General features: G+C 56.6%; 1 protein-coding gene across 23 annotated transcripts; it reads left to right on the plus strand.

The window, feature by feature from the left end:
* Positions 1-5751: 5751 nt before the first annotated feature.
* Positions 5752-14370, plus strand: Adamtsl5 (ADAMTS-like 5). Of its 23 annotated transcripts, none has more exons than XM_039078988.2 (15): positions 6318-6457; positions 7168-7236; positions 7379-7481; positions 8030-8199; positions 8532-8725; positions 8825-8916; positions 9142-9202; positions 9279-9417; positions 10584-10711; positions 11258-11476; positions 11811-11994; positions 12079-12242; positions 12362-12560; positions 12642-12713; positions 12858-14370. In XM_039078988.2, the coding sequence occupies exons 3-15, from the start codon at positions 7426-7428 to the stop codon at positions 13157-13159; spliced, it is 1980 nt and encodes a 659-aa protein (XP_038934916.1). In that variant the 5' UTR covers positions 6318-6457; positions 7168-7236; positions 7379-7425; the 3' UTR covers positions 13160-14370. The 23 variants fall into 23 exon arrangements, 21 of the variants coding, with proteins under 21 accessions (XP_038934921.1, XP_038934914.1, XP_038934926.1 ...); XM_039078991.2 differs by having other exon boundaries at positions 8039-8199; XM_039078996.2 differs by having other exon boundaries at positions 8088-8199.
* Positions 14371-15767: the final 1397 nt, after the last annotated feature.

Here is a 15767-nt window from a genome sequence, read left to right on the forward strand (position 1 = left end):
ACCCACACTGAAAGAAGAGCCGACTCCCACCCAAAAGCTGTCCTCTGACACCCACAGGGGCATTGTGGAGTGCATGTGCTGGCTGTGACACAGAGCAGTGACGACATTAAAAGGCCCGAGACACTTTCAAAGCCTTTTCTGGGATCTGGTCTCTAGGTTAGGGGTCGTTCAAGCCCCAAGTGGCAGACGAAGTAACTGGGGCTCTCGCAAGCTCCGGGTCCCCCACCATGGCTGTAGGGTAGGGTGGACCCTGGATATCTGGCAGCTGCATTGTGGTCCCTGGTTCCCTGCCCCAGAGAAGAGCAGAGACAGGCACTTGGGTGGGTGGCTGAGTCCACAGAATAACAGCAACTTCCTGGGACAGAAGAGACGGTGTCTGGCCTGGAGCCCTGCAGCATGGATATCAGCTGATGGCTAGCGCTCTCTCTCTCTCTCTCTCTCTCTCTCTCTCTCTCTCTCTCTCCCTCCCCCCGGGGGGCTTCTGGCTGAGACTGCACGGGGAGCAAGGTGGCCTCCTGCTAGCCTGTGCCCCACTAAGGAGGGACACCCCACTCCCCAACCTGCCTGCCCATTCCAACGCAGCCTAACACCAACCCTGGCTCTCCTGAAAGGTCTTTGACAACATTAGGAGATGGTAGGATTGTAGGAAGGGCTTGGGGTCTCCACTGGGGGTGGTGACGAATAATGTCTAAGTGAAATGTACCCTGGGGTCACCTGAGCTGTGGGCTTGCAAGCTCTGAATGGCATGGGGTGTGAGTTCCATGCTCATCACAAGGCTAGGAGGGCTGCAATCCCAGCTGCCCAAGAGGTTGAGGCAGGAGGATTGTGAGTTTCAAGCTTTGGGTACATACTGGATTCACTCTGTCTCAAAAACTCAAAGAAAGAAAGAAAGAAAAGAAGGAGGAGTTGGGGAAATATGGGCAAAGACAGAGCTGTCCCCAGCAGCCAGCAGGAATGGATGGGGAACACATGAGGAGGCCTACCCACATGCTAGAATATCATGCAGCCATGAACAGGAAGGAGATTTTAACACCCACACCACGGAGGGCCTTTAAGGACATTGTGCTCAGTGAGAGACCCAGATGCAAAAGGCCACACTGTTTGGAACTCCATGACAGTACATGTCAGGGAGGAGCCAATCCAGAGACTGGAAGTGGGTTTGTGGGTGCTGGAAGTTGGGGGTGGGTGAGAGTTCACACCGAATGGCGACGGAGCTTCAGGATGGGGGATGGAAAGTTCTGGAGATAAACGGTAGGGACAACTGCACGGGCCTGTGGTTGAGCTTCAAGTCGCTGAGCCATGCACTAAAAAGAAAGAAATGCTCACATAGCACAGGCTGGCCTGGAACTCCTAATCCTGTCTCCGCCTCCAGAGTGCTGGGTGGCAGGCCTGCTCTGTCACACCTGACAAACACTGGCCAGCTTTATGCTACTCACAGTCACTGAGCCCCCATGGCCCACGGCCTTCGGCAGGACTTCAGCCCGGCTGCCCACCCCCAACACCCCAAACTGCTGTACGCCCGTGCCCAGCCCTGGCCCCTCCCATCTCTGCTCTTTTGCTGACCTGAGATAACTCTTGAGACTCAGCAGATTTCTCTGGAGAAGTTTGAGGAAGTATTGCTCAAAATACCTGCTGCAGGTGGAGGGGGTGACTGCTCCTTGCTGCTGAAACTCCCCAGAGGCCCAGGAACGGCTTGGCTATGGGTCTTTAAGAGGTGGCACAGGCCTCCCAGCCACATGACTCCTCAGTGCCTTGTCCCTATCTGGGCTCCACACAGCTGCACCCGTGAGCCCTCAGCTGCTCACAAAACATCCCCAGAGACTTGGAGTCCCAGGCACAAGGAGGTAGGAGGGAAATGACCGTCTGAACACTCCAGACACCCCAGGATCTGGGTGATATGACCCAGCATATGAGTGTGTGGGGGAGGGACCCCCAGTGTGCTGACTGCCCAGGAAGGTAGCTGACTCTAACGGCAGCACTGGGGACAGATGACAGAAGCCATTCCACCCTTCCCCATCTCCGCTCTGAGCCTCTCAGATGCAGAGCCCGGAAGGGCTTGGGCAGAATCTATCTGCAGAATCGGGTGGGTTGGGCAAACCAAATGGGGGGCTCTGAGACCTGGGCAGAGGTTTCACAGTCAGAAAGGAACACGGGAAAGTGTCAGCCCCACCCCTGGGCCTGGGCTCACTGGCCAGGGCCTCTGCCCACGCCAAAAGCTGACTCCAGCTCCCAACAGCCAGGAGGCTTGAAGGTTTCCACACTGTGGTACCTTCCAGGCCAGGGTGGGCTGAGACTCCTGTGTCCTCCCACAGCCGTCCCTCTCTCTCCTCTCTCTTCCTGTGACGCCTACCCCACCCCAGAACCTCAGCATACAGTGTCGCATCTCCAGAGTGCTCTTGCCATAAATCCTCCGAGGACAGCAGTGTCCACACAGTGCACGGACACACAGTGTGCCCCGTCCACAGACTGGAATGTCATACAGCCACAAACAGACTGTGTCACACGCTGCAGCTGGAGGATGGACCCAATTTCTAGCTGGGTGATGGTGGTGCTCAACTTGAAGTCCAGCATCAGGGGGTGGAGGCAGGAGGTTACCCTTCTATTCCGGTCTTACTGCATTCCTTGTTTGCCCCCAAAGTGAGTTCTCCCTGCTGGTTCGTGTCTGCTTGGTGCTTGGTCCTTGTGCTATTCCCGAGTCATCCATGTTCCTGCTGACAGAGCTGATGTCCTCAGGGGACCTGAGTGCCACTGCCCAGCAGGTGGGACTTCTGCCGCACAGGCCCCTCTCTTTATCTTTCTCCTGCCGGATGAGGCATCAACCTTAGAGCAGGGGACGTTGTTCGACCTGCTGAACAGGGTGCTGTGGGGACATCGGAACTGGCCAGGTTTCCGCAGGAGTGATCTGTTTTTGTCTGCGTGGGTCTTTTTGCTAATGGCGGGAGAAACTGAGTGTCAGCAGATGTGAGGGGCGGAGAGAGCAGGAGAGAGATCCAGGCCCGGTGACACATACCTGTCATCCCAAAACCCAGTAGGTAGAATCAAGACAATTCAGGGTTGAAGGTCAGGATCAACCTTCTCTAGAGAGAGTTCAAATCCAGCCTGAGCTACTTGAGACCTTTCCTCAGAAGAATGCATGGGAACTGGGTGGGCGGTGGTGGAGGAGACCTTTAATCCCAGCACTGGGGAAGCAGAGATAGGAGGATCTCTGTGAGTTCCAGGCCAGTCTGAGCTACAGAGCAAGTTTCAGGACAGCCAGGGCTATACAGAGAAATCCAGTCTTTAAAAAAAAGGAGGGGGCATGGGTTGCACAGTTGCTGTGGGTGGGGAGAGACAGGAGGATCCCAGACTCCTGACACTTCAGTGAGAGACCCTGTCTGAAAGAACACAGGGGAAAGGAAGTGACGACACAGGGGAGAGGAAGTGAGGACACAGGGGAGAGGAAGTGAGGACACCTGATTTCACTCCTGGACTCCACACTCATGTGCACACACACCACGACAGGGATGGACACACACACACACACACACACACACACACACACACACACACAAGCAACAATGTTGCCAAAGTAAGGAGCAATCAAGCATCCTCCTTCAGCCACGGTTGGTGCAAGAGCTCCAGTCTCAGACCCTGCATCTCCCCTGCTGTCTGCAGTTTGGGGACTGACAACACCGCAGGCCCCAGGAGCTCAGCGTCAGCCACCAGGAGTATCCAAGCCAAAGCCATTTCTCCACTAGTGAGCACCCAAGAGGGAAGTCAGAAGCCCCCAGTCTCCCAATACCCATGCACAGGATGAGCACGACAGTGCACGTCCAGATTCTGACCCCACCCCTGTGCCAAGGGGCAGCTGGGAGCCCCAGAGAGGTTAGGCATAGCAGCCACAGGACTCGTGTCTTTGGGAGGCAGAAGGGAGCATCTTGGGGACCAGATGGTCTCAGGGATCTTAGTCAGGAGAGCTCCAGGGCCTACACGGGGAGGGCACCACGAGGTTCACTTGTGAAGAGGCCTCCACAGCAGCCTCCAGCCCTCACTTTCGAGACCCTCACTCTGGAGCTCAAGTTGGCCTGGAACTCAACCCGTAGCCAGTGATGACTTTAATTTCTGCTCCTCCTGCCTCCACATCCCCGATTCTGGGATGTCAGATGTGTAAACCTCTCCTGGCTGCTGTCGTGGGAATGCTTAGAGATGTTTATGCCAAATAAGACACGAGCCCCTGTATTGTTTTGCCGACACACCCTTTCTGTAGCCTAGACTAGCCCAAACGTCCTATGTAGCTGAGGATAAACTCAAACTCGATCTTCCTACCTCCATGTGTGCAGTGCTGGGATGACACGTGTGTATGGCCACGCCCACTTCACCCTCTTGGTAAATGTTAAAGTGCATAAGACAAGCTGTTGGCCATTTGGTTTGCAAGCCTAGGGCCCTGGCCTTACAGATAACCTAGAGCCCCACAAAGCCCTGTCCCCTGCCCCAATCTCATCTTGGCAGAGGCGAATGTGTCCTACCTAGAAGGAGCTCCGAGATTGGGACCCGGCTGAGAGTGGGTGTTGACCAGAGCCATGCCCAGCAGGCTGCACTGTCCAGAGCAGGTTAACAGCAAACTTAGAGGAGTTCTCGAGCCCTGGTGCACCCTCTGCTGGACTGAGTCGGAACTGCAGGGAGGTGCAGCACAGTGCCTGCTCTATATTATCCCTGCAAGGGAGAGGGCCTATTGTATATATGCACCATGCCAGGCTCGGCGCTGGCTGTATGCGCACTCTCCCAGACATAGTGTCTTCTGTATACACGCATCATGAAGGGCAGGGTGTTTCATGTATACTCCGCTTCAGTGCCTACTTTATGCTCTCCTGGGGAGTATAGCATCTATTGCATATTTTCTCCTGTAAATGCATGTCTGCTGTATATGATCCATGCAGAGTGTATGCCTGCTGTATACCAAAACAGAAGACCTGCTACATGGCTTCTCCCTCAACACTGTCCTCATCTTTGCTTTGCTGAGGTCCCTTCCTTTCACAGCAGGACACCGGCATTGTCCCTCATTTTCGTGCTGACCTTGGCTAAGCAACCCTTCTCCCTGGCCCCGTTGGGAGTTACTATCCCATGGGAGTTATCCTGATACCCCTTAACACCTTCTCTTCAATAGGATGATGGGTATCGGAAATTGAAGTCATGGCCCAGAGTGGCCACCTCCCAGAACTGGGTTTGGCTGCTGTACCCCATAGCTATGTGCACACAGTGGCTTGCATAATGTCATCGGAGTTGTTAGACTCTGAGATGTTTCCAATGGCTGTTCCGTGCTGAGCCCTGTCCAGCAGGCTAACCTGAGGCAACTGTATACGGCAGACACTGTCCCCTACATGGTGTAAACGCTGCAGGCAGTCTGCTTTTCAGGGAGTGCAGACAGCAGGCACTGTGTCCTGTGAGGACAGTGTTCTGTACCAAGGGTCAGCCAGGTGGGCTTCCTAGAGGAGGCGAGTTCAGCTCCCAGGAACAGCATGGCCCACACAGCACCGCGGCCTTCTGCCTGGCTGCTAGGGGGCGCCACGAAGGCAATGGGACGGGTCGTCCACAGGAAACTGGCAGGGCACCGGGAATGGAGAAACTGAGGCGGAGGGCTTGAGGCCAAAGCCAGGAGAGGGAAGCTGCATCGACGCCTAGGCCTACAGGGCGGGATCGGGTGGGGCATTGGTGACGGCAGCGCCTGGGAATGTGCGGCCGGGAGGGTCCCTCCGCCCCCAGCGGGCGCGCGGGGCCTCGTGAGGGGATGCCGGGGACTCGTGAGGAGGCTGACTGTGGAGGGAAGATGCGAACCAAGGCAGGGAGGTCTAATTGGGGAATGATGCGGACCAGAGTGGAGAGTCCGATTGAGGGTAACGGGAACAGGGTGGGAAGTCCCGGTTGTAGGGATGATGGAGACCTGGGTTGGTGTCCCTGGGGTTGTTGGGACAGAGAGAGGAGCCTGGTCTGAGCGGGTGATGAGGACGAGGGTAGGAAATCTGGTTGTGGGGTGATGCGGAGCAGGACGGGATACTGAGGGTGGGAGGGCGCCCCGGCATGTACTATCCCACCCCAAGCCCCAGCGCTAGGCACATTCCCTGGCCCTGAGCGCGCCGCCCGGAATAGCAGTCCAGTCACCCCCGCGCACCGCCCCGCAGCTGGACTTCCCAAGGTCACTGGCACCCAGGATACGAAGACCAACGCCGGGCCGCTGCGCTGTCAGGCGCAGTGGATCAGCCCCCTGCCGCAGCTCCTGGCCCAACGCGTGCACTCTCTCCCGCCGCATGAGGGCGCCCCTAGCCTGCGCCCTTAGTGACCCCAGCCTGGGCGCGCCTGGGAGGCCCGGGTGGGAGGGATCGACGAAGTTCGCAGTCCCGCACTTTGGGGCCCCGCCGCTTCCGCCAGTCCCTGGGGCGACCCAGGGAAGCTTGGACGCATTGCCTTGGGCTCTGAGCAACTGGTAAGTCCCTCCTCGTATCCTGCCGCTATTCCACCTGGTGTGGCGACGATGAGATTGGTTTCTTTCTCTCCTTGGAGCGAAAGCAGCGATCCCTAGGATGGTTGTGAGTTTTGGGGGTCGCACTTCCTCCGGGATGGGACTGAAACTCAGGAGACTGGCACCCCAGTGGCTGGTACGCCAATGCCGGACAGGCAGGGATGCAGTGTTCCGGAGAGGGCATTGACCGACGTGGGTAGGAGCCCCCGCCCCCCACGAAGGGGGTTATGGGATGGCCGGTCCCCAGCCTCCTTCTTCCTTCCTGGGGCAGCCCGGTCTCTTGGTCCGCAGAGGGAAGGGTCCGGCGCGCGTCTTGAAGCAGCTCCCGTGGGTTTCCAACTTGTACAGCCACCTCGGTCCCAAGGTGCCCTAAAGGGCATCAGATTGGCGGACAACCCGGGAGACCCTGGTTCCAGCCGGGCTAGGAGACCTTGGCCTTCCTTACCCCTTCCTCGGGTACCTGGACCCTGTGGGCTGCAAAACTTTGAGAGCCCGTGTGCCCTTCAGAGAGCCTGGACCGGGGCCCAGAAGGGACTCACTTCATCTTGGTTCCCTTCCCTCCTGGCCAAGCCGGGATCACGAGGAGGGCGTGGGCTGAGAATGACTTCATCGGGTCTCTGCAGTTGGGGAAACTGAGGCCTCCACTCAGCCCCACCCGCCTCTCTTCTCTGCAGACCCTCTGGGCACCGCAGCCCGCACTCCTGGCTGATGAGACCATGACGCACATGTTGGCAGGAGGCCAGGTCAGCCTTCCCCGCGCCTGCCACGGGGATTCCCTTAGGTTATGGGGTATCTGGGAGTACAAGCAGTCTCCAGATGCTGGGAGGGAGACACCCATTCTACCCCGAATTTCTGAATGAGCCTCCACTGGTTGCCCCTCTACAGGGTCTCGGAGACTCACGGACCGAGTTCCGCGAGTTTTCACTGCACAGATGAGGAACCTGAGGCCTGGAAAAACGGAATGGTCGGTTCCTGGCCACCCAGGAAGGTAAATGAGAGGGGCGAATAAACTTGTAGCCAACTAAACAGTACCCTTCAAGGACTCCTTCAATGGCTGGCATTAGGCACCTACTGTGTACATCATGAAAGAGCACAGTATCTATAATACCAGATTAAGATGGGTGTGTGGCAGTCCAGGCAGGTCTGAGAGAGTCTTGTCACAGGTGGCTGAGGCAGGAGGATTTTTTCAGAGGTTGAGCCTAGCCTGAGCTACAGATCAAGACCCCCATCTCAAAAGAAAAGCAGAAGATGCCTGCCTGTCCTAGAGCAAATGCCCAGTGCCTATTGTCCTGCAACTAGTAGGGGAGGCAGGAAGGTCATGAGTTCAAGGTCGTCCTTAGCTACCAAGGAAGTTTCAGATCAGTCTGGGCTACAAGACCTTGTCTCAAAAAAATTAATAATAATTAAAAAAAAAACACAGGCCTGTGGAGCAGAGGCAGGTGGGTCTCTGTGAATTAGCGACCGACCAGCCTGGGGTACATAGGGAGTTTTGGGACAGCCTGGGCTACACAGTGAGAAAGTGTCTCAAATCTCGAGTAAACACAGGAGGAGCTGGAGAGATCTCTGGGTTCAAGATGTCACCTTGCTCTTTAAGAGAACCCACGACTGGTTCCAAGCACCCATGCCGTGTTGTGAGCAACTGGAACTCAGCTTAGCTCAAAGGGAGTCAGTGCACCTGGCATCTTGTCGCGCTGCCCTACGCGCACGTGAGTGTACATAAGTGTGTGTGTGTGTAAGTATGTGTGTAAGTATGTGTGTGTGCGCGTGTAAGTGTGCGTGTGTGTAAGTGTGCGTGTGTGTGTATGCTGTTTTCAAGACAGGGTTTCTCTGTGTAACCCTGGCTGTCCTGGAGTTCACTCTATAGACCAGGCTGTCCTCGAACTCAGATCTGCCTGTATCTGTCTCACAAGTGTACCGTTTACAACACATAAAGTCCCTAGTCCCACACCATGTACCTGACCTGAGCTTTAACCCTCTCAAGGCTTTCCGGAGATGGGGCGAGACTGCTGTTACCTCATTTTACCTCATTTCTTTTTAGAGACAAGAGGACCCAGAGAGGTTTGGCTACCATCGAAGACCACACAGTCAGCCAGGGCTGAGATGGCAGTTCACTCCGATTCTGCTGATCACTGCCTCTTGGGAACCCAGTGCTCCCTCAGACCCCGCCTCTTCCCGCCTCTTCTGTTCTTGCTGTGGATTCTCCTGAGCTGTGATTTGAGGGGTGCTGCTCAGGTAAGGGAGTGAAGGAGCCCAAGAAGCACATGGGAATGTGCATGAGGTGGGAGACCGCAACTCTCCTCTTGGCTGACCCTCCTTTCTGCCATCAAGTAGGGTCCGGGAGAGTGGACGCTCTGGGGGTCTTGGAGCCGGTGTTCCAGCTCGTGTGGTCGGGGCGTCTCAGTGCGCAGACGCCACTGCGTCCGGTAAACCGGGAGCCCCTCCCCTCTGCCACACACCGGGCCGCGCCCTCTGCCTGCCCACGCACGCAGCGTGCCCTTTAATCTTACAGAGCCAGCTGGAATGCGGGTGGGGCTGATGGGGGCGGAGGGTGTCCTGGCAGGTGATGGAAAGGGGTCCCCAAGAGGGTGCGGTGGCGGGGGTGGGCTGGGGTGGTTCCTGTTACACTCAGACCACCCTGGTTTTTGCAGACTTCCTGAGGAGGAACTTTGCTGGGGGGACAGTCATGAATACCGGGTGTGCCAGCTGCCGGTAGGCCCTCGAATCTGCCCTGAATCCCTCTTACTTGGTTTTGCCCACTCCAAATACCCCTTGTTGGTTTGCCCAGTTTTACCCATCCACCTTTATGCTCACCCAGGACTGCCCCCCAGGGGCCATACCATTCCGAGACCTGCAGTGTTCTCTCTACAATGGCCACCCCGTCCTGGGCACCCAGAAAACCTATCAATGGGTGCCCTTCCACGGGGGTGAGTAACCTGATCTCCTGGGGTTAAAAGGAAAATGAGAATCTTGAGAGGAGTTAAGAAATACTCTGAGAGGTGGGCATTGGAATGGGGTTTTAAAGTATATGTAGGAGTTGGTGAAGGAAGGACACGGTCCCTTTTGCATAGGGTCAACTCCAGGCTGAGGACTGACATAGACTTCTATCCAGAGGCCAACAGTTTTCAAACTGATCCCACTAACAGGAAATGTTGTTGCACGGAGCTGAAAATAGCAGATTATATAACTGGGTGCCCGGGGCAGCACGCCTCCAGATTGAAGGGAGACAGGCAACTTCAGCCGCCAGAGTGGTGGCGACAGATGAGAACAGCCTTGAACGCAGGGCATTCCATCAGCTCCGGGCCTCCTTGCTTTCACCCCATCCCACCTCCACAGCGGCCCACTACATTGGCCTTGTCCCCCCAGCCTGCTTCCAAGTGGTTGAGATAAAGCCTGCGGGCTTCATCTGACAGGCAGGGGAAACTGAGGTACACTGCAGGCCAGTGGTACAGTTGGGCTCCCGGGCTACCGAACCTATACAGGAAGAGCAGTTTATTTGGGCCTGAGTGGGAGGGCGGAGCATGGAGGGAGAAGGGCGGGGTCCAGGAGGAGCCTGGCCTGGATGGAAGGCAATGGGGGTGTGGCCTGAGAGGGGAAGGCATTGAGGGAAGGTGCTAGAGAAATGGAACGAGGAGGGAAGGAGAAGACTCGAGGTAGGAAAATGTATGGGCTGGTGTGGTGGCTTACACCTTTAATGCCAGCACTGGAGAGGCAGAGGCAGATGGCCAGCCTGGTCTACAAAGTTCTCAGACAGCCAGGGATATGTACAGAGACCCTGTCTCAAAAAGCAAGCAAGCGGGGTTGGGGATTTAGCTCAGTGGTAGAGCGCTTGCCCTGGGTTCGGTCCCCAGCTCCGAAAAAAAAAAAAAAAAAAAAAAAAAAAAAAGTAAGCAAGCAATCATGGCCTGGAAAGAGGAGGGTGGAGGCGGGCCATGAAGAGGGCAGAGCCCAGAGGTGAGAAGCGAGAAGTGATACCCGGTAAGTGTTGGCGCCTGTAGGGCTTTAGGTTGAGCTTGAGCTACAGTGAGCTAGCTGGCTGTAGGGACTGGCGATGGGATGATAGGCCCCGACTCACCACCCCTCCCGCCCTCAGCGCCCAATCTGTGTGACCTCAACTGCCTGGCTGAAGGCCACGCCTTCTACCACAGCTTTGGCCGCGTGCTGGATGGCACCCCCTGCACCCCGGGGACCCAGGGTCTCTGCGTGGCAGGCCGCTGTCTGGTGAGGACCCATTGATCCTGCCCCACCACGCCCATTTCCTTGCAGACTCCGCCTTAACGCACGGCCCCACTCCAAACTGTCTCAGGACAGTTACATCAGTTTCCACCCTCCTCCCCAGCCCCCCGTCCCTAAAAACTACACTCCACCCACCCACCGTTCAGGTTCAGACCCCAAACCACACTGGGGCTTCTCTCTGACTCCTCCTTCAGGGCCCCGCCCACATGGCTCCAGGCTCCACCCACCTTCCAGTCACAAGTTATTCGTGGCTTCTCTCAGTCTTTTCTCCAGGCCCAGCACACCAATTTTTCCAGTCTTGCACACCCTCTCGCCCCTTCCTCCCTTCAAATCCCTCCTTAATATTCACGCCCTGCCTACCGCCAGGCCACGCCCACCATCGTGCCCTGTCGCTAGACTCCGCTCAAGTGCCTTGTTCTCACTAGGTCCCTCCAGTCCCGCCCACCTACCAAACCTTGCTTCTCAGCCCCGCCCCCTCCCACAGCCCCGCCCGTCCTGACCCAGTTTCCCCCCCAACCTCCAACCCCACAGAGCGCAGGCTGTGACGGACTACTGGGCTCCGGCACCCTCGAGGACCGCTGCGGCCTCTGTGGTGGTGCTAACGACTCTTGCCTGTTCGTGCAGCGCGTGTTCCGCGACGCCGGTGACTGCCCCATCCCGCCTCACGGCCTGCACTTGAGGAGCATGGTGGACAGGGGTCCCTTTAACGAGTTTGGCTCCTGGGAGCCAAGACTCTTGCTGATTGGACAGGTTAAGGCCCGGCTCCTCGAGGCCTTCCCCTGATTGGCCTCTGACAGAGCGTCCCACCCTCCCTCGAATAGATGCGCTTTTAACCCCTTCCCAGCCTCCCCTCAGTATCATCTCATTTATCCTCAGCTATCGGTCCCTGAGCGCACTATCGCACCCAAAGTGTACCTCGCCGCTGCGAGTCCCAGAGCATCCCTCCCCTGCGCATCCCAGAGCGCCCCTGCCCTGCGCACCCCAGAGAATCCCTTCCCTGCGCACCCCAGAGCATCCCTCGCTTGTGTACCCCAGAGTATCCCTGCTCTGCGTACTCCAGAGCATACTTCCCTGTGTACCCCAGTGCGTCCCAGTGCATCCCACCACAGCGCACCCCTGTACATGCCACCGCGTCCCAGAAAATCTTGCCGCGCTACACCCCAAACTCCCGCCTGCCTCAGGTGCCTTCGCCGGCTACTGGAACGTGACTTTGATCCCCGAGGGCGCCAGGCACATCCGCGTAACACAGCGCAGCCACAACCACCTGGGTACCTCGGGGCCTCTGGGGAAACTGAGGCTTGGGCTTGGGGGCAGGCGGTTCCTGCGAGAACGGGCTGACAGATTCTTTGCAGCGCTGGTGACCCGCGACGGGCACTACGTGCTCAACGGTGATGGTGTGCTCAGCCTGCCTGGCACCTATGAGGCCGCGGGCACCCGCGTGGTTTACACCCGCAGTGCGGGTCCGGAGGAGACTCTGCAGGCTACCGGGCCCACCTCCCAGGAGCTGTTGTTGCAGGTGGGCCGATGTGGACAGTTTAGGACGAGGCACAGGCGGGACACTGAGGTCTGTTAGACGGGAGGCACGGTGCTGAGGGGAGGTTGGGCCACCAGCTCCAGTGCGCTCTCCCGCTCCAGGTGCTGCTGCGGGAGCCCAACCCGGGCGTGCACTTCGAGTTCTGGCTGCCCCGAGAGCGCTATGGCTCCTTCCAGGCTCAGGTGCACGCTCTGGGCTGGCCCCTGCGACAGCCTCAGCCTCGGGAGGTGGAGCCGCAGCCTGCAGAGACCACTGTGGTCCCCGAGGCCATCCCTGCCCGTGTTGCATCCCTGGCACCAGGTGAAGCAGGAACAGTGGTGCTGGGGTTTAGGGGGTACCAGGCAGCGGGCAAAGCTCGTCTCACTCACACCTCTCCCCTAGACCCCTGCGGGCCATGCCCTGACAGCCGTGGTCGCGCACACCGGCTTCTTCACTACTGTGGCAGCGACTTTGGTGAGACCCCTGACCTTTGACCCCTTCCACTGACCCCAGTGACCCTTAACTCCTCCTGAATAGTTGCTTTGACCCTCACCCTTGATCTCAGCTGACCCAAAGGTCCCGAGGGCCCACATGACCTTCTATGTCCCCTTTATACAGTGTTCCAGGCCCGTGTGCTGGGCCGCCACCGCCTGGCCCAGGAGACCCGCTACGAGGTGCGGGTCCTGCTCATCTACAAAAACCGCTCGCCTCTGCGATCTCGAGAGTATGTGTGGGCACCAGGCCACTGCCCATGCCCACCACTGGCCCCACATCGAGAATACCTGTTGGCTACCAGGCGACACGTCAGCCCTGATGGCACACAGGACCGGCTACTGCTGCCTCAGGCTGGCTATGCTCGGCTTTGGAGTCCTGCGGAGGACAGCCGAGTTCGACTAGCTGCCCGGCGTTGTCCAGTGTAAACCCCCACCTCCGGCGGTCGGGGTCAGCGGGTTCCTGTTCTGGTGTCCTATGACTCAGGAAAGTCTCCCACTTGGAAGCTCGTATATTTTAATTCGGGTCTCCCTGTGCGCACAACCCTGGCTGGCCTGGAGCTCTCTATGTAGACCAGGCTGGCCTTGAAGTCACAGAGATCCACCTGCCTCTGTCTCCCTAGTGAATTCTGGGATTAAAGGTGCACTCCATATCTGAGAACTTTAAGGAGCTTCAAGATCCTGGGCTACCTTTCCTTTAAACAACTTCTGTTTGTCTCTTTTCAAATTACTATTTAAGTTTTACAAAAACATGGAAACAAAGAATGCTGCCTTCCCCCTCACGTGTTGAGCTATAGGGACTCCAAGACACTCTAGGAGTGGCAGGCACTGTGCAGACATAAGCCCATTCCCATCTTTTTCTGATCTGGCCCAACACCCAACGCAGTGCGCTCATTATGAGACCAACACAAGAAGTCTGGGAAGTTGGGGTGCACAGGAACCGCTGGACCTCCATTCCTCTATGCAATGGGTTCATTTGCGCCTTTGTCTATCATGGGTGTCTGTCCTATAGCCACACAGCAAGCTATCCCCAGTGGGGTGTCCTTTAAGGCTATCCCCTCTGGGTTCTGAATCTGTCACGTGGTCTAACCAGTTGCCTCGCCCCTCTGCCTCAGTTCTCATCTCTGCCTGTGGACACTTAGTTCTCCAATGAACAGCTATTGAGCACCGACTGTATGTGAAAGACCCGGCGGTCCAGGGAGGTGCAGTGCTGTGCCAGGATAAGCAGGGGTCACTTTGTCTAACAGGGCTTTCTATGGTGCCCAAGAGCTCCCCCCAAACCCCACAGTGTAGCTCCACAGGGACCTGTGGAGTCCTTGCGCCCCCTGGTGGCTGGCCGTGGATTCCCAGGTTGGGAGATGGTCTGCAGCAGGCTTCAGGGACTTCACTCAGCTATAATGGCGGCCAATGTGACACTAGAGACCAGGACAGGGTCATCCCTGACAGGGTTCCTGTGCTGAGCCTCATAAACAAGGTGGAAGTTAAGAGGTGGTGGCACATGACTTTACCCCAGCACCAGGGAGGCAGAGGCAGATAGATTTCTGTGAGTTCGAAGCCAGCCTGGTCTACAGAGTGAATTACAGGACAGTCAGTGCCATACAGAAAAACCTGGCCTTTAAAAAAACAAAATCAAAACAAAACAAAGCTCTTGCCTCTTGCTCTTGCCCTCTTCCCCTCTTCTCCTCTGTCCCCTCTCTCCCTATTCCCTTCCCCCCTTCCCTCCACATGCTCATCTTGGCCAGCCTTTACTCCTGTCCTCTTACTCTTCTCTCATTAAACCTTTCCATGTGGATAAAAAAAACAAAACAAGGGGTTGGGGATTTAGCTCAGTGGTAGAGCGCTTGCCTAGTAAGCGCAAGGCCCTGGGTTCTGTCCTCAGCTCCGAAAAAAACAAAACAAAACAAAAAACCCAAAAAACAAAAAAATTAAGATGGAGAGCCATTAAGGCCTCAAATAGCCCAGGCTGGACCCTAACTCCTTGGAGTCCAAATCCTATCCTAGTCCACAGCAAGCTCATCTGTGGTTTAAGAGCCGGGCTAGTGAGGAGCTGGTTTTGGCTTGACCTGGAAGCTTGGAGGGCTTCCAGGAATTCTATAGCCTCCCCACCTCCAGCTGACCTGAGGGAAGGAACTACTGTCAGTTCCCCTTGGAGTTCCCCTACCCAGGACTTCCCATGACCCTGACTCAGAGCAAACCTATCCCCCCATGGCCCTGGCCATGCTTGTCATTTCAAAGCAGCGGTTACAAACCCTGCTGCCTCTAGTGGCCAAGGGGACCATCACCTGGGACGAGGATGGGAGTCCTACATGACTACCCATGTCCCAAAGCCAAGACCAAACCCGCGTCGACCCTCCCTCCTCTTCTATCTCCAGCTTCAGGGACAACGGCTTGCTCAAGTGCCCCTCCAACGCACCAGGCCCATCCTGCCCCAGAACCTTTGAACAGTGGCTCCTGACGTCCCTGGAACACACCATCCTGACGACCTCACTTCTATTCTTACATTCTTTTTGTCTATTCTTTTTTTTTTTTTTTTTTCGGAGCTGGGGATCGAACCCAGGGCCTTGCGCTTGCTAGGCAAGCGCTCTACCACTGAGCCAAATCCCCACCCCCCCATTTCTTACATTCTTTAAGACAAGTTCTTACTATATAGACTTCGCCATGTAGCCATTGCTGGTCTGCAATTTGCTGTGTAAACCAGGCTGGCCTCAGGCTCCCCAATATCCTCTGGTTTGTGCTGTGATTAAAGATCTGCTAGGCCTAGGCTCGCCTCAAACTCCCTAGGTAGCAGAGGATAGCCTTGAATGTAAGACTCTTTTCTGGAAACCGTTGGATGCACAGCACCCCCAGCACTGAGTCCCTCCTGGCAGTCACTGTTATGGCCCAATGAGTGAGCAAATATGCTGGGGTCCATGGCTGACCTCACTGCTATGTTTCTAGCAGACATTCTTTTCTGAGAATGAATAAATCTGTACTCTGTACATGAGTCCACTGTCACTGTCTTCAGACACACCAGAATAGGGCATCAGATCCCATTACA

Source organism: Rattus norvegicus, chromosome 7 (assembly GCF_036323735.1).
Source record: "Rattus norvegicus strain BN/NHsdMcwi chromosome 7, GRCr8, whole genome shotgun sequence".
Lineage (NCBI taxonomy): Eukaryota > Metazoa > Chordata > Mammalia > Rodentia > Muridae > Rattus > Rattus norvegicus.

Coding starts and splice junctions, on each gene's coding strand:
- Adamtsl5 (XM_039078986.2), top strand. CDS start 6,282: ATGAGGGCGCCCCTAGCCTGCGCCCTTAGTGACCCCAGCCTGGGCGCG. Junction 8,200..8,531: donor TCGCGCTGCCCTACGCGCAC/GTGAGTGTACAT, acceptor ATTTCTTTTTAG/AGACAAGAGGACCCAGAGAG. Junction 12,714..12,857: donor CTACTGTGGCAGCGACTTTG/GTGAGACCCCTG, acceptor CCCTTTATACAG/TGTTCCAGGCCCGTGTGCTG.